At 41.2% G+C, this 27642-nt stretch overlaps 2 protein-coding genes across 6 annotated transcripts in view; one reads left to right on the forward strand and one right to left on the reverse strand.

Moving 5' to 3' along the window:
* The window catches only part of CD96 (CD96 molecule), an 84747-nt gene that overhangs the window by 35048 nt on the left and 22057 nt on the right, over positions 1–27642 (reverse strand). For all 4 annotated transcript variants that reach the window (XR_007136544.1, XM_047792823.1, XM_047792815.1 and 1 more), the window contains exons 4-8: positions 25988–26195; positions 22010–22065; positions 10979–11069; positions 9014–9202; positions 1615–1707 (exon numbers count right to left, since the gene is read on the reverse strand). Coding sequence is in view for 3 of the 4 variants with exons in the window: in XM_047792823.1 (XP_047648779.1) it covers positions 1615–1707; positions 9014–9202; positions 10979–11069; positions 22010–22065; positions 25988–26195 (637 nt within the window). In the remaining variant the exon portion in view is untranslated. The remainder of the gene's footprint in view (positions 1–1614; positions 1708–9013; positions 9203–10978; positions 11070–22009; positions 22066–25987; positions 26196–27642) is intronic.
* ZBED2 (zinc finger BED-type containing 2) lies at positions 14509–16766 on the forward strand. Of its 2 annotated transcripts, none has more exons than XM_047792853.1 (2): positions 14509–14831; positions 15054–16766. In XM_047792853.1, exon 2 carries the CDS (start codon positions 15867–15869, stop codon positions 16518–16520), a length of 654 nt encoding a protein of 217 aa, XP_047648809.1. In that variant the 5' UTR covers positions 14509–14831; positions 15054–15866; the 3' UTR covers positions 16521–16766. The 2 variants fall into 2 exon arrangements, with proteins under 2 accessions (XP_047648809.1, XP_047648815.1); XM_047792859.1 differs by having other exon boundaries at positions 14723–14831; positions 15274–16766.

Raw genomic sequence — 27642 nt, forward strand, 5'->3', positions numbered from 1 at the left:
GGAAGACAGCTGCCATATTAGGAGCATCCCTATAGAGAGAGTAGCTGAGGCCTCCTGCCAACATACTCAAGCTGGACACAGAACCCTTAGCTCCAGCCTTCAGGTGATGGGAGCCCCAGTCAATAACTTGACTGCACCCTCATGGAAGAACCTGAGCCACACCAAACAGCTAAGCTGCTCCTGGATTTCTGACTCTTGAAAACCACATGAGACAATATGTGTTATAAGTAATTAATTTTTGTTTGGGTAATTTGTTATATAGCAATGGATAACTAATACATAGAATACTGAAAAGATTTAAAATGTTATTGTTGGCTATGCTAATATTTGTTGAATGAAGAAAATCATAATCTACAGATATACCGCTGAATGATTAGTTAGAAGTAGAAGAAAAAGAAGTTTATAAAAAAAGGAAATTACAAAGCCATAAGAACTAGGAAAAATCAGATGGATATTAAAACTTCTGTTGGGTGATTTGCAGGCATTTCTCATCCTGCCACATGCTCCATTTTTTGAGAAGTATCAACCTGTGACAGTGACTGCAGGCTATATGCCAAAGGCTACAGGCTAAAGGAATTGTTCATTCCTACTGACTGTTTTGTTTTATTCTATTTTTAGTTCTCATTTCGAACTAAAATTGATAGTTTTAATTAAATAAGAAATAAAAACCATACTTCTACTTTATGGAGGCCATACTTTTTCATGTTAGAGAAAGTCACCTTAGTTCTTTGTTAAATACAAAGGCCATGGACATGGAAACTTATGATTTGTTCGCATCAATGCCAACTTCTGAAAGTCACTGCTATCCCTCTGTCATAGTAACACTGACCCAGCCTGAACTCCATTATTAATAATGCCACTGGGAGGCTGCATTCAAGTCTTCACCAGTCAACTTTGTCAAAATTAATTTGAACCAGAACAGATTTAAATTTAAAACAATCTACCTACCTCTGGTCCACAGGATTCCCATTTACAACCAATTTCTTAAACACCCCACTGAGAACACAGTTGTGGAGGAGGACTGTCAATTTACTAACTTATTTAATAATAAATACAGAATTTAAATTTCTCACTGAATATTTATTGACCCAGATTTTGCCAGGTCTTCAAGTGAAGGGCTTTTTTTTTTTTTTTTGGAAACTGTCCTAACTCTTTTACACCAGGGGAATAGTACTTAATATGTTTATCTAAAATGCCATAGATGGACTTGGAGAAACAGACTTGTGGTTGCCAAAGGGGAGGGGGAAGGAGTGGGGTGGACTGGGAATCTGGGGTTAATAGATGCAAACTATTGCCTTTGGAATGGATAAGCAATGAGATGCTGCTGTATAGCACTGGGAACTATATATAGTCTTATGATGGAGCATGATGGAGGAAAATGTGAGAAAAGAATATATATGTATGTGTGACTGAGTCACTGTGCTGTACAGTAGAAAACTGACAGAACACTGTCAACCAACTATAATGGAAAAAATAAAAATCATTAAAAAAATAAAATGCCATAGATAAGAAAAGGGTCTGAGTGAAACAAATTTTCTAAAATGTTTTTATCAATCTATTTCGTTAAAAAATTAACAGCTCATACAAAGTAAAACAGTGTGAAAACATCCTTACTTGCAGGAGATGTGCTGTGGGCTGGAGAAGGGTGGATGCCAAGAGTAACTTCTGCAGTACTGAGCAGAGGCTCTGTTGGAGGGTTCACTGAGCCTGGGAGGATGAGACAGACATTGATAATGAATGAAATATTGTAGTAGAAAGATAAAGGATTAACTTAATTCCCCTAAACCTTTATTTATCCACCAAACAAATTAGTATTGATTAATATCATCATTATTGTCCTGCTGTGGGCAAGGTGGTGGAATAAAAGGGTGAATAACAGACATGGGACTCTCTTTAAAGAGCATACAACCTAGAAAACAGACAAGTAACCAGGCACTGTGTTGAGTGCTATGATAGCAGAAGTGTGGGGTGCCACAAGAATGCAAAGCAAGGGCAACAATCAACATTGAGAAGTCAGGGGGAGCTTCCTGGAGAAGGTGACATTTACCCAAGATCTGATAAAACAATTACAGCAGCCAATAGTTTGAGGTATTTTCAAAGTAACCATATGGTTTATGAATCCATAAACCCACATTTTTTTTTTCTTTTGACCGCACCCAAGGAGTGTGGAAATTCCTGGGCTAGGGATCAAACCTGTGCCAGAGCAGTGACAATGCTAGATCCTCAACTGCTAGGCCACCAGGTAAAGCCCCCACAAAAATTTGAGGACACGACATCAATGAGACATGACATCAATGAACCTGAGATTGAAGGTATTATTGTGCTCTTTCTAAAATGCCTTTTTTTTTTTCATAAAATTTTTATCTGGCTATAACTTTGTGTGTTGCAGGGGTAGGGATGAAAGAAGCTGGAATACTTGTTTTACTTATCATATTTTACACCCATGTCAATTCCTTTAAGTCTCCATTATTACACTGTAATATAATCCTATCAACAGTTTAAAATAATTTACAAATGCCAGAAGGATCTACTGACTTTAGGAACATGAGGATTAAATATAATTCAATAATTTCCTGTCTAGGGGATTTTGTGATTTTTCTAGATATGATGGCACTGGGTGTAGTATCACGTACCTGATGAGCTGTGTCAATTATTTGGGCACTTGTTTAGAGATTATACTATTATTTCTATTCTTTAAGGAATAAATATAGATAATTATGTCACTTGACAGCACACACAGCCCATTGGAACAATTTGTTTTTGTAATCTAAATGCATGTATGTTTTATTCTCATTGGTGGTGTTGTTGTTGTTGGCTAGAGGTTGTGCTCACAGTTGGCTGGGACTTGCTATCATAAGTGATCCCTTGCTATTAATCTATGAGGAGGTTGGGGGTAGTTATATGGAGGGTATATGAACAGGTTGGCAGAAGGACTATCCTCTTGCCCTCATGCCACATGGAACAAGTTTGAACTCTTCAGCATGACACACAAATCTGATCATGACTTAATACCCCATTATACTCCCTTCATCATCTCCTGATGCTGCCTATTATCTTTTCCATTTATCTAAAATCACCCCCTTAATCCAACAGGTAGTAGTTCAACCCAATTTCCCAAACACAGTATGTTCGCCACGACTTCTTGGTCTTTGTGCTTGCTGTTTCCTAACACTTCCTCTCATGTACACCTCAAACTTGAAAAATCCTAGGGATCTCTGTGATGTGCTCATAGCCCCTAATGTTTACCCTAGCAGAGACCTTGTTCATCTACTTCATCATTATGCCTCTCAAGGGAAGTAACTGTCTTGTTCCCCACTGTATTTCTGGTTCCTGCCAAATGCAAGTGGATGGATGAATGTATACATATTCCTTCTTAACATCGAAAGAAAGAAGATCAACTTTAAGTGCATATCTGACTGCTGGTACATCATAAGCATCGTCTTCCAAAGCAGTAAGTTTAATAAGGTGGAGGATGGGCCTGGAAAATAATGTCCAGGTGTTTTTCTCTGTAGATTAATTAGAACAGAGGTTGGCAAACTATGGCCAGGTGAAATCCCACTCACTGCCTATGTTTGTAAATAAAGTTTTATTGAAACACAGCCATGCTAATTTGTTTATGTTTTGTCTATGGCTGCTTTTGTACTACATTGGCAGAGCTGAATAACTGTGATAGAGACCATATGGTCCACAGAGCATAAAATGTTTACTATCTGGCAGATTAAGAACAGAAAATGTTTGCCAACTCCTGGAAGAGAAACTGTTGATGTTACGCTCAATCTTAAGATTTCCAAAATGGGAAAGAAACATTTAATTTTCATTCACCGAATATTCCTATTTTAGGATATCATTTTTCCATATTTCATCACCAAATATCTTTGTAAGCTGAGGGGTTCTTGGTACATACAGCCTCAGAGTGCGTAGGATGTTATTCGTGCAAGATTTGCATTTTGAGATGAACTCTTTGCTCTGTGACAAAAGTGAGACATAGCTTCACTGGGGCCATAAAGACTCCTTCTAGTTTCAGACTGTCCTGTGAAGTAGAAACTCTGTCTTAGTCAAAACGAAATTAAGAGAGAATAAAAAGAAGTGCCTAAAACCTAACAGGGAAAAATTATTTCCCAAAACTCAAATGCAGAATTTAGCAGAAACATGTCAGTTTTTAGACTATTACATTTACCATAATGCTGTATGAGACTGAACTGCTAGCCTAAAGCAACTTCATCCAACTTTATCTATTTCCGAGTGTATCCATTTTGCACAGGCCTAGCAGGGTTCTCAGGAGAACCCTTAAAAGGCAGCAGTGGCCATGTGCCTGGGTCACTTTTAGAGTTTCCTCAGAGCTTGAATCAGCCCTTAATTGGTCCACCTAGAAATAAATCAAACCCAGGGTTTGTTACATCCTTATTTCTCAAAATGTGGTCCATAGCATCTCTTGCCGGAAATGCAGAATCTCAGGCATTGCCCCTCCAAACGCCTGAACTTATTGAATCAGAATCTGCCTTTGCACAAGATCTTTGGGTGATTTGTTTGTATAGTAAAGTCCTTCATTGATATGCTCCGTGTTCCTGGGATTAGTCATAGGTCTGAGAGAAACCATGGAACCAGAAATATCTGTATGGAATATCTCACCTTCAACGGTCCTCTCATCACCATATTAAGCTATCCCTCTTTAATTCTTTCTCCACATCTGCAAAGACACATGCATACTCTCTCACACACACACTGAACACTCATCAACCTTGAACTCTCTTTGTATCCCAAAGGTCTTGATCTCGACAGTTACAGTGGAAATCTATTTAATAAAAAATCTCTGTCAAGGCTGATGAGAGCCAGAATATTACCTACTCTAGGAGCTATTCACACTCAACTTTTGAATTAAAACAAAACAAAATACTCCCTTAGCCCCCCAAAACAAAAACAACTCTTGTATATGCTGAAACCTTGACTCTGCAGTGTTACAACATTAGACATTTTGATAGACTAGGCTGGCATGATAGAATATTTTTAGAAAGAGCTTTTTTTTTTAAAGATGCTGTTGAATCATGAGAATTCTCCAGGCCCTGGTACTCAAACAGCTGTCTGATGAGCCACCTTCACCTTGACCCCCTTCCCCTTTCTGAGTTTTCTAGAATATGAGTCACTGAGCACTTGAACGTCCTGGGAGACTTGTGGGGGGTGAGCGGAGAAGGAAGCATCTCAGAGGGCTATTATCAGCAGCCTTCCAACACTATTACAAAAGAGAGCCCAAACTCCTCCCTGTCTCTCCCTAAATCTCCTTTCTGCTCTGTAATATTCTAGAATTTCTCTACTTTATCACTTGGAGACAGATTTTTCTCCTACATTTTCATCTCAGTATCTGTCAACGATAATAGCTTGACTCTTCTACAAGGCAGTGACTCTTGCACGAGGCATCTGAATTTTACTCCAGGGTTCATAAAGCCTCCAGTGGTCCTATTGCAGGCAGAAAGCATGTTTGGAGGTAAATGTTTAAGAACTTATAACAAATAGGAAAGTGTGATATTGCTCTTCAGAGCCTCAGCTGAATCTTCTAAATCATTCACAAAGCTATATGTCAGAATAGGACCAGAATACAAGCTATAATTTTGGGAAACTGAATTGAGATTTATTGTATTTTAATATTTGTTCATAAATGATAAAAACTCATTTGACAATTTAAAATTAACCATCCACTCAGAGACTAAAATTACGCTGGATCAAGAGCTGGCCTGTAAAATCGAAATCATGAATATCAGAATCAGTGCTCTTCCTTATTACTTTAAAAGATATTCACTATTTTTTTATCTTAAAACCAAGCACAGTTCAAGAAAATGAGAAGGTAAGCCTGAAAGAAAAATTTTGCAATGAACACATTTAATAAAGAACTGGTATCAAAATACATAAAGAATTCTTAAAACTCTTAAAACAATCATAAAACTAATAACTTAATTTAAAAATGGGCCAGAAGGGAGTTCCCGTCGTGGCGCAGTGGTTAACGAATCCGACTAGGAACCATGAGGTGGCGGGTTCGGTCCCTGCCCTTGCTCAGTGGGTTAACGATCCGGCGTTGCCGTGAGCTGTGGTGTAGGTTGCAGACACGGCTCGGATCCTGCGTTGCTGTGGCTCTGGCGTAGGCTGGTGGCTACAGCTCCGATTTGACCCCTAGCCTGGGAACCTCCATATGCCGCGGGAGCGGCCCAAGAAATAGCAACAACAACAACAACAACAACAAAATCAAAAAAAAAAAAAAAAAAAAAGGGCCAGAGGCAGATATCTCACCAAAGAAGATACAGTTGGCAAATAAGTATGCTGAAACATGCTCCACATTATATGTCATCAGAAAATGCAAACTGAAACAATGAAATACCACTACACCTATTAAAGTGGCCAAAGTCCAAAATACTGACAATAAAAAATGCTTGTAAGGATGTGGGGCAACAGGAATTCTCATTCATTGCTGGTTGGAAACGCAAAGTGGTACAGCCACTTTGGAAGACAGTTTATTGGTTTCTTATAAAGTTATACAAACTCTTACCATTCAATCTAGCGAGTTTGCCCCTTGGTATTTTACTCAAAGGAGCTGAAAATTCATGTCCCACAAAAACCTGCAGCACATGAATGTTTACAGCAACTTTATTTATTTTTTCCTTCTTTTTACAGTTACACCTGTGGCATATGGAAGTTCCCAGGCTAGGGGCTGAAGCACTGCTGCAGCTGCAGGCCTACGCCACAGCCCAGCAAAGCTGGATCTGAGCCACACCTGTGACCTATGCTGCAGTTTGTGGCAATGTCAGATCCTTAACCCACTGAGCCAGGCCAAGGATCGAACCCACATTCTCATGGACACTACATTGAGTTCTTAACCTGCTGAGGCACAGTGGGAACTCCAAACAGCTTTATTTTTGATTGTCAAAACTTGGTAGCAACCAAGATGTCCTTCAGTAGGTGAATGGATACATTAACTGTGGTACATGCGCTCTATGGAATATTATTTGGTGCTGAAAAAAAGAGCTATCAAGCTATGAAAAGACATGAAAGAAACTTAAATGCATATTATTAAATAAAAGAAGTCAATTTTAGGGCAGTGAAAATTTAGGGTTATATGACACTATAATGATGAGTACATGTCATTATACATTTGTCCAACCTGCGGCATATGGAAGTTCCCAGGCTAGGGGTCGAATTGGAGCTATAGCTGCCAGCCTACACCACAGCCACAGCAATGCGGCATCCAGGCCGCATCTGTGACCTACACCACAGCTAAGGGCAATGACAGATCCTTAACCCACGAGCAAGGCCAAGGATCAAACCTGCATAAGAACCAGTTTTAATATCATAAAATATTTTTTTTTTTCAAACCCAGTTCTATGATGGGAATAAGATTCTCCTTAGGATTTTGAAGTTATTTGGTCGTTAGATGTTACATGTCCTTAGATTCTTTCAAAGTTACTGGCAAATCTGTGTGAGAATGAGTTACCTTTACACTGTTCCAAGACTATAACCATGTCCAGTCCTTTAGAAAGGAGGCGCACTTATTTCTGAGGGAATTAGGCAAAGTTAAGTATGGATGTTTCATGACCATTTCTGAATCATTAACTCAGCGTTCACAGAATGATGTGTGTGTGTGCACACACGTGTGTGTGTGGAACATGCATACATACATACATACATACATACATACACGCAGGAAGGGTTGCAGGGATGATGTCACTGTCCTGGTGTCTGAGTGGCACCTGTTCTGCACAGTGGGGATGGATTTAAAGAGCCACATGGCCTTCCCTATCCAAGGCTCACAGGAACCAACCACTGGCATTGGTGAGAGGGCTGGCAAGGACCCACTATGGAGAACAAAGTCTTGAAACAAAGGGAAACCCTTTTCCTCTTAAATTATTCTGACTTTTATGAGTACATTACAGACCACAGTACCTCTGCAAATAGGAAGGTGGTAAAAGATGTTAATGGTCCTGCAAGTTGTAATAATGACTTGCAAATCTGTTTAAGTTTTATAGGTACCACTTTACTGTTACATGTGCATATTTGACAGTTGCCGTTACACACTTCTATTTTTTATAGGCAATCTGCTGTCACTCTATTTGTTGATACATTTGTTCACATCTTTTGTGTAATAAATCTTTATTATTCGATCTGGTTGAGAGTAATGAACATTATGGTTAATCAAATGTTGTAATAAGTAGAATTATCCCATATATCAATTTTCAAATCATAAAAACCTGTGTCAGATTCCGTGCTTCAAATCTAGGAAGATTAACATTATTATATCTTTTTTTTTGTCTTTTTGCCTTTTCTAGGGCCGCACCTGCGGCATATGGAGGTGCCCAGGCTAGGAGTCTAATCGGAGCTGTAGCCGCCAGCCTACACCAGAGCCACAGCAACGCAGGATCCGAGCCGCGTCTGCAACCTACACCACAGCTCACGGCAACGCCGGATCATTAACCCACTGAGTGAGGGCAGGGATCAAACCCGCAACCTCATGGTTCCTAATCGGATTCGTTAACCACTGAGGCACGACGGGAACTCCAACATTATTATATCTTATACATGGTTTATCCATTCCAAAGCATTAGAATTATATACGCTATATATAAATGACTGTTTTTAGTGACTCAGAGGTAATTTTAGAGTTTTAAAAACTCTCTTGATCATCAATGTATTAATGTTAATTTTCATGATATGTTAGTTAATTTTCAATTAACCAAAAAATGCTGGTTAATTAGGTTATTATTAATGGAATTTGAACAAAAAAATTTTCTGTGTTCACTGGAAATTCTTGACAATAGGAATCAGCTACTTTTTATTTGAAGAAATTCTTTTCAGTAGAGAACCTTTAGGCAAAAATGTTCATGTCTCCGAAATCTAATACTTTTGAGTTGTGTAGAATTTTCAGAGATTAAAATATCATGGAAATAATCCGTATTCTATTTGGTTCAATTAGAATGTTCTGAACTCATGGCAGTCTTGGCCACCCCTTGTTGACCTCATTAAACAGGTAACTCACCCAAGGAAAATGTGATCTTTTCAGATGAGTTATTCCACACTTTGTTTCCAGGGACCGGAGACAGAGCCATACACCAGATGGTCAGGTTATCTGATTGGGCTGGTTTATTATCATACAAGCTTGTCAAAACAGACTTCAGTTCCAAAAATCCACCTTTGTCTTTTCTCTCTTCATTAGCAATGTATATTTCTACAAGGCAGATAAGAACAAGGTTAGTCACCAATGTTTTCTGTATAAACCACATAATGATGCCAAGACATGGCTGGAGATAGTTTGTCAACATAGAGACTAAGGTGGTCAAACCTCAGCTTCTGTGCCATGAGCATTTGTTCTGGCAGGGCTGGAGTTAACCTGGACTGCTGTGTTCAAGCTCCTGTATTGATCCATGGTCAAGGTATGAAATGTACTGATTGCTTTCTTTGTGATCATCGGTCTAGTGGGTTTGGGGTCAGGTTTTCCCAGCTCATCTGCATTATTTATTGATAATGGTGAGATGGATGATTTGCTCCTGGCCTGGGTGAAAACCTGACAGGACTCTGTTGAGCGTGGGCATGCAGTAGGACTATGCTTAAATGGTCAGTGAAAAATAAAACCATCTCAGCTGACAGTCCATTTTGGGCCCCTCACTTTGAGGTGCTCTGTGCCATACTGGTGGGTCTTCTTCACAGAGGGATGGCAAAGGAGCCCACATCTGACTTCTGGATCTCTTGCTGTAAATGTATACATGTGATACATATCCTTACTTTGAGGATATTGTTGCTATATTGTATCCTCTTCCTTAAAAAAGCTGTTGATTCATAACCATTGTCATTTTGGGTCCTGTGAGTTTTCTTTAGAAATAGAACCTGCTAAACTGCCATTCTTGGTACAACTTCCAAAGAACATACATGGCAGCAGGAAATTAATGTAAATCTCTCTGTCACTGTAGGCCAGAACTTTCTGCTCTTATAACTTCTTGACATAGAAGGTTCTAAATGCTAGCTCGAAAGTTTTTACTTGCCAAAGTATTAACAAAATGCAACTGTGTGCTGGTAAAATTCTGGCCACACTGTCTGGCCTCACAGTTGGAAGGGTAATGAGTACATCAAATCAGGGCTTATTTAACAGAACATTATCTATAACAATCTTTAATGGATATTTTCAGGATTGTATCCTGCCATTATTGTGCATGTCTTTAAAGTGGTCTAATAACAAAACCAGTAATAGAAACAAAATGAATCAGGTGGATCAATATGATCACTCGGCAACATATACTTTAAATGCTATCAATTAAAAATAATAATGCACTAAATGTTATGTGACTCAGTTGCCACTGAAAATATATTGAGCTCTGAGGAAAAATGACTCAGGAGAAAGGAGCAGGGCTGTTGTCCCAGGCAGGAAACGGCTGGGATTGTTCTGGCAGAGGCTGCCCCGTTTACCACCTATAAAAATATGCCTTTGTACATTCTCACCTGAGCTTGTCTCAGTGTATGTTCCTACTCCAGGATCTTTTAATCCTCCTGGTGAACATGTTCCTTGTCCTGGAGCCAAGTCCTTTATGTATACTTCCTCCAACCCTCCTCATCCCCACCTCACCCAGATCCTTGTAAAAAAAAGTAAATTGTCTGTTTATTGACTTAAAAGTAGTGATGCTAAATTAATGAAATGATTAATATATGTGTGTTGATTTAAACTTGTTTTCCTTCACATAAGAGATGTGCATTTACTAAGTGCAACCTTAGTGTTTGTATGTGAATTGGCGAAGTCAACTGTATTTCTTACATTCTAGGAAATGTTACCTCCCATCCCCTCAGAGGAGCCAGATGAGAGATCAGAAAATGGCCTCAGTAGGCAAGATGATGTTTTTCTTGGAATGAGAATTGTTCTTAAATGCCAAGATCAACTTGGGCAGTGGCAACTTCCATTGTTCTTTGTTGTCTTTCTTTCTTTGCCAAACCAACTTCCATTGACTGATTTCCTTACCTTTTCTTTCACCTTGAAGGAGGTTTCTCTCTATAAACCATGTGAGATTTGCTGTTGGAAATACGTTCTTCAGTAAGCAGGTAAATATTCTCTGGGATTAAAGACAGAAAACAGGATTATTTGCCAATTTAGAAGAAACTAGTGTCCCTTATACCTCCACCAACTTGCAAATGAGGCAAATTGGCACAAAATTATTTTCTCCACTTTTAGCAAGACAGAGTTTACCTTTGAGAGGTTGTATAAAAGGTGAACTATAAATAGGCAATCTCCTAAAGAGATGTTATGAATTAATGGCTAGAATTTTAGGTCAATAAGAATTTAGGACCACGCTCATGTTATAAGTCTGGATTCTGGGTTCTGGAAAAGGGACATCACATCTCTACATATGCAGAATAAAAACAGTCTAAATGGAAAATGAAGGATAGAAAGAAGAAGCTATAACAGGCGGAGGCCAGAGAATATTCTCTTAGACTGAAAGCTAAAAGAGATCCACGCTTTTGTTGTTTCTGTTCCCCCAGATAATATAAAGCACTATTTGTAGCAACAATTATAGAAACCACTCAATATAAATAAATTTTTTGACTTGTAAAGAGTTTTCCTAGTTTTTTAATTTTGTCATCTTAACAATTCTATAGGGTAGGTAGGACCCACTTTATTATTGCCATTTGACAGATGGGGAAATCAAGGCATAGATGATAGACTGCTTAAAGGGAGTGGAATGCAGTTGATGGCACAATTGGAAGTGTTACCTCAATCCCAGCCTAAAATATTTCCCAGTAAAATACTTTGTACTAAAATAAGAAAGAAGTAGAAGAACAGGTAGCTTATGTTACAAAACCAGGGAGCTCAGAGGTAGGGTTAGTTATTAGTTTTTTCCAACACTGTTTGTTCTTTGTGAGATGGTGGTTTCTTCAAGAGCCTGGGGAAAGTATCCAACAAGGCTTAGTGGGTCCTTATTATTTTATTCGAGACACTGCAAAATTATAAACTCATTTATAGTTCATGTTTTCTCAGCAAGAGATATATGTATTTTACATATGACCAGCCCTAGGTCTTCTCAAATATCTTCCACAATGGATGAATATACTAGTTAACTAGTGAAGAACAGTTAACTACATGCAATCCACTTCCCCACAGACTAATTATACCAAGAGTCTAGTTCTAAGCAGAGCTGAGAAACCAAACCTAAGGATACTAAGTTACATCTTTCTGGTGCGGTCCCACTGAGATGCATTTTAACATCCATCACTGCAAGAACCTCAAGGAAGTCATGAGACTTTCAAAGGCCATTATCTGTTGTAGCCAAAATGGAAGGTAGCAAACACTGCAGTCTCCAGTTTTCCCACCCACTCAGCACTTGACAATGGCAGGCAACAGGAATGCAGATCCATGAAATTATGTCACTTCCGTCCAAAAGGAAAACCAGGTCCCATGAAATATATTCTGAAGTAAAGGAAAGAAAAGGCAGTTTATTAATCCAATAACATGCCGAAGATTGATGTTTATCCTGAAGTGGTCCATGTAAGAGCTATAGGAAAAAAATGTTTTAAAAAAGTTGTGAAGGGGAGTTCCCATTGTGGCTCAGCAGCTAGCGAACCCAACTGGCATCCATGAGGACGTGGGTTTGATCCTGGCCTTGCTCTGTGGGTTGAGGATCTGGTGTTGCCATGAGCTGCGGAGTAGGTCACAGATGCGGCTTGGATCCTGTGTTGCTGTGGCTGTGGCGTAGGCAAGGCGGCTGCAGCTCCAATTGGACCCCTAGCCTGGGAACCTCCATGTGCCTCAGGTGTGGCCCTAAGAAGACACACACACAAAAAAAAGACCAAAAAAAAAGTTGTGAAGGTTTATATTAAACTTTAACCCCTATAATACATGAAATGATTCATTTTCTCCAACTCATGATGGTATGATGATGATATGATAATACCAGGAACAAGAAGGGGTTCTATTACTTCATAAAGGCAACAACATGTCACTGAAGAAATTTCTTGTCAACTTGATAAACGTGTTAAAAAGATTGAACTTTTACAGATTCTCTGAATTCAGATTTCATGGAATGATTCAGATTTCAAATATGCTCTATCATCTCCAGACAGTGTTTCAAGATTTTGTTAGGAATATGGTTCCTGTGCTGAAACTCCTCTAGTCTTTAAAGAGCCACAGGCTAAACTAGTTCAAGTTGAAGTCAAACATGTTATGAAATGTCAAGCACATATGGTTTTGCTGAGCAAGATGAACTGTATTTGGGAACTCCCAAATGATTAAGAAGAAAATCATGTTAAATTTAAAAACAAAATGTGAGGTAAACATGCACAAGAGCCTATGTGTACATGCACACCAGCGTGTGCACCCATACACACACACACACACACACCCTTCCTCTGCTGAGAAGTCAAAAATCATTCAATGTGTGCCTGTAGTATTCATGAAACTAGCCAACTTATTGGTTTCTCTGGAACATTATTCTAAATACATACGGAATACATGAGCAATAGCACAAAGAATTACATAATAAGTGCCAAAAAGTATTTGGACAGTTCTGTGGGGGTGCAGAGAAGGGTGAAATCTGGGAATAATTTGGAGAACAGGATTACTGTGTGAACAGGAAGAGCTGGGCCTGGATCCTACAGGTAGGATGTGGTAGAAACGAGTGAGGAATTCACAAGGATGGACAGATGGACTGGGTTCACGGGCTTTTGACTGAGTTGGGGATGCTGTCCTGCAAGCAGAGGTCAGGGCAGGATGAGGCAGATGACTCAGGAAAAATGAATCCAAATCTGGCTGGAAGATGGGTCATTCCTTTATTTCCACAAATAAAATACTAAAATGGTGGCCATTTGTAATTTATCCCACATTCAGTTTGCTTAAGCTTGGACAGACTTTTTCCAAAGGACTTTTCATAGAATCAGTTTGAAAATATTTAGTTTTTTACTCTAGAAAGGGAAATCTATTTTTTAAAAAGTTTGTTTACCAACTCTTCCTTCTATTTGGATTCTCCCCATGCCCCATACACTCATATTTCACTTGAAATTTAACTTTCAGTCTCTCCACGTTTTCTATGCTACCCTTTCTATATTTTCTCCTATAATGCAAGGTGTTTTCCTTCCATGGACACCTTCTCTAAGATGTGCCTATATTTCTTGGTAGGTTTTTCTTTCTAAACTTACAGATACATATTTTTTTGCTCAAATTGTGATTGTCCCTTTATTTCATTCCCATAGATTCCAGCTTTTCCAATTCTAGTTACATAACATAATACAAAGCAACCCCAAATACGTTTCTCGATTTGCTTTATTTCTCCAAATTGGGGTTAGGTGAGTCATTTTACTTCATCTTCCCTTTTCTGCAAATTCTCTGCCTTTTCTACTGACTGTTCAACATCCACAGTTTCCAACCAAAAATGGAGATTCACAGTCTGACAACTGAACAAAATATTTGAAACCACAGAGGTCCTTGAGGCATGTAGTTTCTCTGCTCATATTTCACCATTTCCTCCTCTTAAATCTCCTTCTTTGCTTGAGAGTCCAGATGATGTAGTCCTCTGGAAAGAGAACTAAAACTTGTAGGTGCCTGACTTACTGTTTTACTGCCTGACATTTGCCAGGGACCACTTTTCTCAGTGATGGAAGGGGGAGTGGAGAAAAGGTTTGCATTTGTGTCTTGGAAGTTGCAGAAAAACCCTACAGGCAGGGACACACCTACTTGGAAACCAGGCTTCCCTGGAAGTGGGAGGGAACAGGAACTGGAGGTGCCCTCCTCCACAGGCAGGAGTCAGCTAACAGCCTTCCCAGGTAGTGGGAGCATTCACCTTGCACGGGAGCCATCGGAGACCAGTCTGGAGGCTTGCTTACCTGTAAGTACCCACTTGTACCTGGGGGGGCATCTCCTAACTGTTCTGGGTCGCAAAGCCTGACAAATACGGCTCTCAATCACTTGAGAAGAAGTCAGGCTGTTTTCAAAACATACCATAATTTTCCATTTCCATTTCGTTTATTTACCCTTAAAATGGGGTGCCGAAGCCAAACGCCTGGAAAATTGCTGTCAGGAAGTTTCTCATCAGCTGTTGGCTTTGTAGGTGATGGTGCCCGGGAAGGTGGCATGTGGTGAGCTGCTTGCTGAGGACCACTGGGCACAACCAGGTCTGTGGAAACGTGCTCCGCCTCTCTCTCCTCTATGCATCTCAGCTCCTCCTGCTGAAAACAGCTAAGCCTGCTGTTTGGAGTTCTTAGAATCTCAGCCCCAGAGGGACTTCCCTAGGGACAAACTGACCTCACATTGGGAACTTTATTTCCCAGACCCTGGCAGGCTCTGTAGCCTCTGGACTGCCTGTTGCAACTGTTCTTAGGAAGCGTGAGTCTCTCCTATGCCAGCATCTGTCCACACTGAGAGACCCCAGTGAGGCCCCAGCCCTAGGGGTCCTGAAGCATTTGGACCCTGAGGCTGCTCCTCCTGCCTCTAAAATGCACTGTACAGGTCTCCGGGAGCACAGAAACAGCAGAAGCCGCCAGGAGGAGAATCAAGAGAAAATCTAAAATTTTCAATATTGAAAAACACCTGTGGTGCTGGTTGATGCAGAGAACACTGAGTTCACTGAAGAGGACTGTAACTGTTGCACTGTTTTGTTTCATCTTCTGGCCCAGCCAAGGAGAGATCGGCGTGTATTCGGGTCATGTAAAGAATGTACATGAGAGCCTCTGAGGACATTTTGCTTGGCTCTGACTCACCCTGACTCTTCAGTGAAGCAGAAAGAAGGAAACATCACACCACCCAGGTGTCACCAGCCTTGGACCATTATTGCAAATCTCAAAGAACTACCATAGTCCCTTCCCAAGTACACATTTGGCCTTTGAGACTTTTCATTTCAGAAAAGCTGTAAAGAGGAGACAGGATGAGGCGGGAAGAGGAGGAAGAGGAGGGAACCAGGATGAAAGCGAAAGGGCACTTAGAAGTGAAGGAGGAGGAGGAGGTCAGTGAGACAGGAGAACTGGTTGGCCCTTTGGCTGGTGCCATTCCCACCCCAATACCCCACAACAAGGGGAGCCGCTTTTCGGAGGCTTGGGAGTACTTCCACCTGGCCCCTGCCCGTGCTGGGCACCACCCCAACCAATATGCCACCTGCCGTCTGTGTGGCAGGCAGGTGAGCCGTGGCCCTGGGGTTAACGTGGGCACCACGGCCCTGTGGAAGCATCTGAAAAGCATGCACAAAGAGGAGCTGGAGAAGGGTGGCCACGGGCAGGCAGGGCAGCGCCAGGACCCCAGTCTTCAAGGGCCCCAGCTCCCTATGGGCATTGAGGGTGACTGGGCCAGGCTCCTGGAGCAGGTGGGGGCCCTGGCTTTATGGGCCAGTCAAAGAGAAAGGGAAATCCTTAGGAGGGAGAGGGCAGTGGAATGGCGGGAGAGGGCTGTGGAAAGGAGAGAAAGAGCCCTGGAGGAGGTAGAAAGGGCCATCCTGGAGATGAAGCGGAAAATAAGGGCTGAGAAGGAGGCCTGCCAGAGGGAGAAAGACCAGCCTACAGCAGCTCATCCCTTCCACTTCGTTTAAATGGGCTTGATGGAATCTATTTTGAAAACACTGACCTTAGACTCATAGCAAAGAAGCCATTTTAGTTCCAGTTTAAAAAAACAGCCAAGTGGCTTAGTGGGATTTGGGTTCTAAGAGAGAGCGTAGGGTGGAGAGGTTAATCTCAGCAGGCCTCAATTGACCAAATGCTTATCTATGGGGTTCCTGGAGCTGTACTGATCAAAACTTTAATATACACTAATTAAAGAGAAATGTTTTTTGCTGCCATGGGTCTGTGAGTTGTTTGGGGGCAAGATGTTGAGGGAAAATAATGGAATTTATGCCTAGAACTGGGTTTTGGTGGGGCTGTAGGTTTTGATGGTTGAGGCTGGTTGGGTGGCTGAAATGTACCTATGTGACCAGCTCACTCTTGAGATCCCACCACGAGCAAGGATTAGGCTTCCTGGGATAGAAGTGTTTGCACATACGCTGGTGTTGATTCGAGACCTGCACACAAAGCATATTCTGTGGGACCCGGCAGTGCAAGGACAAAGAAGCTGGAGCCTGACATCTCCAGACCCTTTGGAGGATCATCCTTCTCCCATTATTGCAACTGCTTGTAAAGCTGTTTCATCAGCATAACCTGTCTGAGGCCTGTAAGTCTTTCCAACAATCTAACACATAAGCAGTTAGTGCAAAATTAGCACAGAGACAAAGACTCTTCAACTCCCTTGAATTAAACTCAAAGAATAGAGGATACAAAAGTGTATTCATAAATATTTTCAAAAACAATTTGATTTCATATTAAGGTCTGTTAAAGGAAGTGTGTGAGAAAGAGATGAAGGAAATGGAAAGAAAAATAAAAAGATGGAGTGATAGGGTAACTAGAAGAAATAAAGAACAGAGACAGAAAAGTAAAAAAGGAAGAAAAAGGGATAGAGAAGACAAGTACAAATAAGAGAAGAGAGACAGCTCCCTAGAAAAAATTCACCACGGAAAGGTTAAGAGACTTTGACTGTCTGGGAGAGTGAAGGAGAGCGAACATTTTCTTAGCTTCTGAGGTCAATTAGAATGAGTGAAGTGGCTTTTGTTTTGTCCCCATAGATCACACAGACCACTCATTCATTTGAACAGTAAGTTTTGGAATATGATCCGGTCTTTAAAATACTAACTGCATATACTAATGCATTGTTTTCAGATTTTTTTTTTAAAGCTACTCATCTTTAAATATTCAGCGATGCTTTGAAAAAAAGGGATCCTGCAGTCCATATGGAGAGGGAAATTCCCTGGGCTGCTGAGGACATGTTAAAATGTTAACTTGGGAATAGGAAAAAAATCAAACTAAAGTACCTTGGCCTTTGTGCCAGAGCTGACTTGTTTTGGATGATTCCTATAGAACCTATAACTCTTGTTTAAAAACTGAATTGGGGAGTTCCCGCTGTGGCACAGTGGTTAACGAACCCAACTAGGAACCTTGAGGTTTTGGGTTCGGTCCCTGGCCTTGCTCAGTGGGTTAACGATCCGGCATTGCCGTGAGCTGCAGTGTAGGTGGCAGACACGGCTCGGATCCCACGTGGCTGTGGCTCTGGCATAGGCCGGCAGCAACAGCTCTGATTAGACCCCTAGCCTGGTAACCTCCATGTGCCATGGGAGTGGCTGTAGAAAAGACAAAAAATAAATAAATAAATAAATAAAATTAAAATGGAATTGGGAGTGAGGAAGAGGAGATGGTGAGAGCTGAGGAAGACAAGAGGAGATAAAGAAGCATCTCATCGTATAGATAACCTGAGGCACCCATCTCCCCCAAAGCAGACAAAATCATGGTATAATAATGGCGTCATGCCTTGTTAAGTCCTCGCCTCCTTGGCTCCTTCTAATTGCTTGTTCTTAGACATGTCAGCAGCTCTTAACAGCCAGACCTGTGCTCCTCGTGAGCTGTTTGTGGAAGAGATACAGGTCCAAACACCAGGCTTGTGAAAAACCCAGGCTGCACTAGAGTCCTGTAATCTCGTTTTTTTTTTTTTTTTCCTAGAAACTTGCCTGATATTAAAGATTTCACTTCCCTTGTAGTTTCTCCACAGGGGTGTGGTGCCCCATTATGACCTTCTCCATCTGTGGTGAAAGCTCAGGGGCTCAACTCTGCAAATGATAATGAGGCTGGCAGCCACATGGCTGGAGATTTGGACTTGGACTCTTATTGTGCCACAAAAGATGCTGATGGGGAAGGGGAGAAGGCTGCAATGTCTAATCTTACACACACACATACACGTGTACACACGGAATGGAGCTTAAGGTCAAGGAATCCACAAAAACTCAGGCTTTGCCAAACCCAAAGGAAATAAACAGAAACAATCAAGTTCTGTAAGTAGCTACTGGGGCTATGCTGCTAAACTCTGATATGTGGTTTTAGATTATGGGGTCCATTTCCATGGTTCTTATTATTTGGCCTCTCTCCCCTTTGAGGCATTTTAACTCCATCTGCTTTTATTTCCTAAGTTTTACATGAGGTAGTTTTCTTTAGATTTTTTTTCTTAAATTTTGTCAAACATAATAAAGTTAGAGAATAACAAGGACAGAACCATGGAGATGATCTATTTTTTATTCACAGGCTCAAAAAAGAGACATGTATGGCTCATGGAAAGATGCCCTGCTGAGTAGAGTTTTCATGTATCTCTCCTGTGCCGCCTTCTGCTGCATCATCTGAGTGACATATACCAGGGTCTGTGGATCAGGGGCTCTTTGGACCAGTATCTTTTGCTCGAATGCTAAAATCTGCTACATGGGAGGCCCTGACATTTAGGTTAAAGACTCCCTTTCTTTCTACTGAGCTGGAGGTAAGGCTGCATGCTATGTTGGCAGCCTGGCCTGGTTGAGCTGAGCCCTTGGAAACATGCAAGAATATGACATCCACAGAGGTTACACTCTCCTTCTAAGCCTGAAAGGCATCATTGTTAGAATAGTTTGGGGGCTTTTCTAGCCTATAAGGAAAATAATCAAGCAGAAGCTTTTTTGTAACTTTAGCTAGTAACACTGGAAGACACAGCTAACAGCTGACCAAATCCCTATTGTTCTAAGACTGAGGGCTGCTGGTGCAGTGAATATGTAGCACCTAGTAGGCATCTAAGACATACAAGTGACTCAATTTCTAAGGGGCAAAAAGAGGAAGGTAGAAATTACCATTACTGAACACAGTGGTTGCCAGATGATAGATGCTTGGCATCATCTCATAGAGTTCTCTCATTTGGTCCTTGTATCACCCTTGTGAGGTTGGGATCATTGTCCCTGGTCACTGATGAGGCAGCTAAGAAGCTGAGGTCCAGGGTCCAGAGTTGATAGTGATGGAGGAGAATTCAGACCCAGCTCTATCAGATTCCACTATCTATGTTCTGTTTTTCCATTATCCCACTGTCTTCTAGAATCGATCACACAGTAGATGTGTGAATACACATGCAGAGGAAGAATAAGTGAAAGAGTGGTGGGGAAGGAAAAAACATTCCCAAGATACCTACTCTGTGCTACATACTCCAGTACAGTACATAAACTAAAGGCACGTAAGAACCCTGTGGAATATTTATCGTTTTAGAGCTGGAGTCCCAGCTAGTTTTAGAGCTGACTTAGCTGGGACTCAGAGAGCTTAACTACTTGATGAGGCTGTGGAGCTAGGAAGTGGTCGAATTGCGATCTGACCTTAGTTCTATCTGCCCCTGAAGCATGACCTCTTTTTGTGATGCCATCCTGTCCGAATATGGACAGACTAAATCCTCATCCCAGCCCTGCCCTTTGTTAGTGACTCCGCCAGTGGTTTAGACTCTGGAGGCCCCACTTTCTCATCTGAAAAAGGGCAGATGTTCTATAGTTCAGTGGTTATTGGAAGTATTGATGATAAAGGCATGTGAAAGGGCTCTGAAGAGTTAATCAGTTATTATAAATGCAGTGGGGATTATAAGAATACTAGAGTGAGGAATTACTAATGTCTGGCAAGGTCTTAAAAGATCCATAGACAAGCTGTATCCTGTAGCTGGTTTCATGGAGTTGGTGAGAGATTATTCACTAATTCCCCAGGAAGGAAAAATCCTTTGATTTGTCTAGTCATTGCCTAGGGAAGCTTGGGTACAGAAGAGAATATCTGATGACACATAAGACAAAGTTCTTTTTTTTTTTTTTAAACTGAAATTCTTGGATCCAAGCTTGTGACTCTATATCTAGATTGAGTCCATATTACCTGTAAACACTGGCTCAAGAACCTCCCCCCTCCCCCCCAAAAAAAAAGAAAAAGTAAAAGAAAAGAAAAAAGCCTACCAAACACTAGATTTTAGATTTTTTTGTTTTATTTAAACTACTGAAATGAAGTCCACTAATAAACTTGAAAAATAATTACAGTGAAACAAAAAACACAGAAATCTTTCCTATGTACTCTCACCTACGGTAACAATCTAAGAGACTAAGCCAGCCATAAAATCAACAAAAGATACAAAGACTTGGCTAATACACTCATTTAAAACTGCACCACACTGTCTGAACCATGGCTTGTAAGCAGCTGTCAAATTATATGACTGATATTCAGTAAAAATGATGACAAGAAATCATGGTTATTTAAATAACTAAATATTCTTGGGTCTAGAGGAAACTAGAATGCGAGTATAATTTTCTTGCACCTTGCACAACAGGAAATGTTTGAGAATTCATGAGAATATTTATTCTACTTGGAGTTTTGAAAAGACTGAGTGAAGTCATAATACCACAAGACAGCTGATCAACACATAATAACAACAACAAAAATGCTTACCAAGCACTTAACATACACCAAACAATATACTAGGAACTTTTCATACATTATTTCATTTAATTCTTAAAAACAGCAACAACGTGCTGATACTCCCTTTATCCCCTTCATATGGGAAAACTGACTACAAAGGTTTGCTGTAATTAGCCCAAGGTCACAGCCAGCAAGAGGACGAGGTGGGAAGGGAACCCAGGTCGCAAAGACTAGAAGCTGAGAACTGCTGATGAGAAATTAAAGTCAGGGGGCCCTATTCTCATTTTCTTTTTCTCTTGCTCTTTCTCCTACTGCCTAAGGACTAGCCAGGGTTCTGAAGGAGTTCAGAAGGGCATATTTCCTCGTGTCACTTAAAAATACAAATATTAGAAAAGCTGGTATAGGAAATGAATTAGAACAAATTAAATATCAGCTGAGCAAAAACCTCATTCTTAGACCAGATCCCCACTGCTTTCTGCCCTAGTTTTCCTTCACTATCTACTTCAATTTTTACTAAACAAAATTTAAACAACTGAGACAATTTTTCCAGGAAATTTAAGGACTAAAGATCACAAGATCACATGTTTTGAGAGCCCTAAGTCAGAAAATAAGGATCCCCATCTGGTTTCTTGAATCAATTCAGCTTCCCTTCATCCCCACCAGAAGTTAACTGGAGTAGGATCCTCTGAGAAAACATTCTGGCTAACGATGCAAACTGACTGACACACCCTGCCACACTATACTGTAGATTTTCAAAGGCTTTAAAGTGACTCACCTTTCCAAGGACATCCATGGAATTATTTTCCACAATCATGGGAATTTCTGGCTTAGCTTAAAGGCAAGAAAAGCACAGTTAGTGGCACTGAATGATACCCTTCCTGGTCACCAGGGTGTGTGTGTGTGTGTGTGTGTGTGTGTGTGTGTGTGTGAAAAATTCACAACTCATCAGATATTTATTAAATTCTCACTGTGTGCCAGCACTATACAGGATGCCTAGGAAACAAAAGTGAACAAATAATATTCATCATCCTCAAGAAATTTACATTTTCATGGAAAATATAGATAGATAAAATAGAAATTAATATATATGTATGTATATTAATAGAAATTAATATATATGTATCTATGTGTGTAATATATATATGTATATGTAGTTGATATAACTACTGTTATTGAGAATGTGTAGGATTTGAAGGGAGCTTTTAAGAGAAGCTTTTAACCTAATGTTGGGGAATAAGAGGAGGCTTTTGGAAGAGGTGGCATCTGATTCTTGAGTGATAATTCTGGGTGAAATGAGCAATGTGGAAGAGGGAAGGGGCAGGCAGCAGGCATAGAGAAGAGAGGAGTATTCTATTTGTCCAAACACCTGGAACTAAATAAAGCATAAGTTACGGCCCCCTGAAGGGGATAGGAAAAACACCTAATTCTTGTTAAGTTGCTTGGTGCTAGAAGATACCACGGACAACCTCAGTGATTTTGTTTTCCTGCTAGATGCTAAGTGCCTGGAAGCCAGAGGGTTTTATCCATCTCTCCATCCCCAGCACTTAAAAGTGCTCACGAGATTCCGTCATGGCTCAGCAGTTAACAAATCTGACTAGCATCCATGAAGACAAAGGTTTGATCCCTGGCCTTGTTCAGTGGGTTAAGGATCCAGCATTGCCATGAGCTGTGGTGCAGGTTGCAAACGTGGCTCAGATCCCGTATTGCTGTGGCTGTGGCGCAGGCCAGCAGCCAAAGCTCCGACTTGACCCCTAGCCTGGGAACCTCCATATGCTGCAGGTGCGGCCCTAAAAAGAAAAACAAAAAAGTGTTCAGCACCAAACAGACATTGAGAACATCATGTTGAACTGAAATAGCTTTAAGTAAGTTCTCAAGGGGAGCAGACAGAGCTGTCTATGAACCAGTGGAGAAACTGACATGACCCTCGCCTCTCAGCCTCTGCTCACTGAAGCCTCTGGCCAGGCATTTCTGACTCCCTCCTGAAGACCGACTGGGGTTGTGGCAGCACACTCCTTCCATAGCAGAGCAGACTGGAAATTCCAGAGAGTGCATAGCCATAACAGATGGGAGCTGGAGGGAAATACCCCAGCTTCGTTGCCTTCATTTGGGATAACTGTGATATTTGTTCTCCCAGCATTCCCAGAGGGAAAAAGCTCTAAACCCACAATGGTAACCAGCTTGATAATGTACAGTATCTCCTTTCCCTTTGTTGGACATATTTTCCTAATCCTATGTTTCCTAGGATTGCCTCTCAAATGAATTAATTCAAATTCTTGTCTTAAAGTTTTCTTTCAGGGGAACCCAAACCAAGACACAACCTAAAGCAGTAGTGGAAGGAGGGCTATTTCTGCTCTCCTATTAGCAACAAATGCCAGCAGAAGGAAGGACTTAAAAGAAAGAACAATCCCTAAAAGCTGCGGGGTGATAGAGAGAGACAGATTCTTTTTTGGGCTCAGGACAATCACGTTCGGAGTTTAGGAGTGCAGGAGAGCAAACCTGTGATGGCAGGTGACTCCCTACTAAGGAAAGTAAAGTCAGAGGAGGATAGTGCCAGGGGTGCCAGGAGTGGCAGAGGGCACGCCTCTGGTCTCTGATCTGTCTGAGAATGAAGGTGTTCAGGAAGAAAAAATAAACTGGATTTAGGGTGTGTAGAATGGCTCTGGGATATAGTTGAGAATTTACTTCAAGGTTTTCGTGTTTTTGTTTTTGGCTTACTCTATTTGAGGAATTGCCCAGAGAGGCAGAGTGGGTTCTGAATAGGTATGTGTTATCCCTGTGTGCCAGGCTTGCTCTAATACACACTTGGGTGATGCCCCCAAATAGATTAAAGACTGGATAAAATTATCCAAACACAACTAACCTGGTCCATTTGCTAAAGGAGAAGGCCAGGAAGCAGGAAAAAATCTAATTTATGAGCAAGTAGGCAGAGTCTCATATTTTTAAGGATCCACTGAAAGGTGTTCAAAGAAGAAGCAAAAGGAAATATAGACAGAGAGATGGAAAGACAGGGTGATAAGGGTAAGATATAAAAGAGTCAAAAGCATCCACACCAAGATGAAGGTATTTTAATGCAGCAAAGAAATACAGGACATGGTTTAAATGTTGGCAAGGCAATGAGATCGAGTTATGGTACAAAAACCCTTGGTCAAATGGCATACAGTTTGCTTAACACAGAATTATTTCTTTTCCTATCTGGATGGCTGCCTTTATTGATTCGTGGGCAGTCAGGCCAGATGAGTCAGTTTCATGTTTGTGCTAAGACAATCACACCCCGGTAAATGAGCGCATGGGATATCAATAAAAGAGATGGATAGTCTTTCCAACTCATCGCAGGACATTGTTTAGGCTCCATAAGGAACCTGACTTATCATCAGGGGCAGTTGATTGTTTCCTAGACCATCCCTGAGGAGAGATGGGGAAAGAGGGAGGGAAGGGCAGGAAGAAGAGAGTGAGAGCCAGAGAAAGAGGTAAAGGAAAAGCTATAAGCAAGAGACTTCAAGCTAAATATATTTTGGCGGTAGTTATCCCCCTCTTTGTGAACTAAAGGGGTTCATGTTTCCTTCAGAATGCTGAACTGTGTGACCTCTAATAATTATGCAATAAGATGCCAAGGAAAAACAAAGATTTTTCACTTGTCTTATTCAGATATCTGAGGGAAAATCTCCCAGCCCACATTTTAGGTCCTATGAATTATTTTCTCTTTGTTTACCTCATTTTAAAAAACAGTTAATTGCTCATCCATATCACTGTTTTTCTTTGTCTTCATTTAAAAATGTTTTTTAAAAAACACAGATCTTGGTCACAAAAAATGAAAACTATCCCAAGCCAAGGGTTTCTGTTCATTAATATTTCCTTGCACCACTGAGCAAAATAGAATTTTCACATTTCTTAAATTTGCATCCTGCAGAGTGTCTGCAATTTGATTGAGGCCACAGGGGATATTTCAGCTAGGCTCTACTCTGCTGCAAATGCAAGGTCAGAGGCCACCCCTGCAGGTTCCTTTGCTGGAGGAACTGGACAGTCTCTCACCCCAGCTGGCCTTGCTGGGGTGAGGGGACCCTGCAGAGCTTCTTTGAACTGTTTTATCATCTTCCTTTTCGCACCCTGGCCTTATTCCACCTGCTCCAGCAAGCAACTAAGACAATTAACAACTAAGCAATCGGACTTTGGCAGTTATAATTAAAGAGACTTCCGCTATTCTTAGGAAACTAAAATTGCACATAATGGAGTTCCTGTCATGGCTTAGCAGGTTACGAACCTGACTAGTAGCCATGGGGATGTGAGTTTGATCCCTGGCCTCACTCGGTGGGTTAAGGATTCAGCATCGCTGTGAGCTGTAGTGCAGGTCACGGACGCAGCACGGATCTGGCATTGCTGTGGCTGTGGTGTAGGCCAGCAGCTGCAGCTACAATTTGACCTATAGCCTGGGAGTTTCCATATGCTGCACATGTGGCCCTAAAAAGCAAAAAAAAAAAAAAAAAAAATTGCACATAAGATAATGGTTACCAGGAAAATGACTAATCTGTGGCTTCCTGCATGATTTTATTCCATTAACTGAACTGTCATTCTGTAGCTTCCTACCCTCATCCCCACTCCCACCATGCCTGACAAGTGTCAAGGCAAACAGAGCTCCAGAACAGCCACACTTGTGTGGCTATTCTCCAGCTAACAGGGTGCTTCCCTCTCTAGGGGAGAGAAGGCAGGAGACAGTGACAGGAGGATGGCAGTGAGTCCAGAGAACATAAACTCTTACCGAAAACCTTGACCGTGGTGGAGCTCGCCAAGATTTTGCCAGGCCTGACTACAATGTGGCAAGAGAACTTCTGGTCATCGTCGTGGATGTGGACTGGAGAGAGGTGGAGTGTGTAGTTTGCACCCAGCTTGACTCTGTCTTTAAAAAATGTGGAACTGCTGATGGGGTGATCTTGGGTGATAAGTGTTTCCTGCGTTCCATTACCCTCCTGATGAGACAAAATGGTTACCAGCTTTGAGTACTCAACTCTGCCAGCTCTGGACTAGGTGTTCCACGTGCATGAATTCATTTATACCTTTAACAATAGAGACGATGAATGAGAAAGTGAAATTAAGAGATTCTGAGTATGTTACTAGAAAAAGTATCACTACACTTCAAATAAAAATCAGTCATTCTCTCCTAATACAAATAGAAAATTGCTGCTCTTCCGATTAAAACTTCCCCTACATAACTTTCCATAAGCTGTATATCAGGGGTGAGATTTCGGAAGTAAGCCTTGGAAGCTCATGTCTGATCATAATTCTCATTTCAAGTCTTGAAATCTTGATGCTAAGATGTGCTCAGGAGGCTGTATCAGTTTTGCTTATCAAATCTTCACTGAACTGGGTGATCACAGAAATTCTCTCTTCCCAGAATTCCTTTCGAAAAGGTCTCATTTTAGCTCCCCTTGGAGCCAGGAACAAAAGTGGGTAAGAAGAGACTCCTAGGATGCAAAATTTAAGGAGGTCCCTCAGGATTTTATAAGTGCAGGCTGGGCACCTGAGAATCAGTGCCTCCTTAAATGTTGTGCCTTGGCACCTCCTTCCCTCAGCCTAGCTGTGGCCCTGATCCTTCTGCCTCATTTCTGTGTGTGACCTTCAAAGAGGACACATAAAGAGTAGGCTGTAAACATTAATTGGAATTTTGGAGCACAGAGTTTAGCTGGATTACTTGGTTTCTATCCATATCCATTTTTGGGTCTGTGAAAAACAGCCTCCATTATTCTTGCCTTCCTCTGAATTTCACGGACGAGGTTCTGGGTGTGCCACAGTGTTGTTCAGCGTCAGTCAAGGGGTTGGGAAAAGGGCCTGGTGAGGAGGGAACTCTTGAGGGGCACAAGGGTGGAGGAAAGGTTGTGTCCTTATATCCCTTTAGTGTAAGTCAATATTTTCAACTGTGTCGCTTTGAACACATTCTGATGCACAAGCATCTTCTGTGGAGATTCTAACACAATTGTTCAGGGCATTTTTTAAAAGACCCCCAGAGGAGGCAGAGCTGAGAACCTACTGGTCTGACTCAAAACCACAGATGAATCATTATGCGCAGGGGTCAGGAGAAATGGAAGGAACTGAAAAGGAGATAGGTGAACAGGAATGTGTTAGGTGGGGAAGAGGTCATGAAATAAGAAAAACAAAGGTCTGTGACTTGGAATCTCTGGTTAAAAAAACAAGAGATTCAGGGCAGAGGGAAGGGAAGCTAGATAAGGGAGAGAATTCAAGGCTGGGCTTGGAGCAGAACTAGTGGGAACAGGAAGGCAGACAAATAATTTATATAGATATTCCCAGAATATCCTTTGTAGAATCCCTTACATAAGACACAATTCTTTTAGGTGAATATAGTGAGGACTGGTATCAGCTTTACCTAGAGATATACAGATAATACCATCAGCAGAGAAC

Source organism: Phacochoerus africanus, chromosome 1 (genome assembly GCF_016906955.1).
Source record: "Phacochoerus africanus isolate WHEZ1 chromosome 1, ROS_Pafr_v1, whole genome shotgun sequence".
Classification (NCBI taxonomy): Eukaryota; Metazoa; Chordata; class Mammalia; order Artiodactyla; family Suidae; genus Phacochoerus; species Phacochoerus africanus.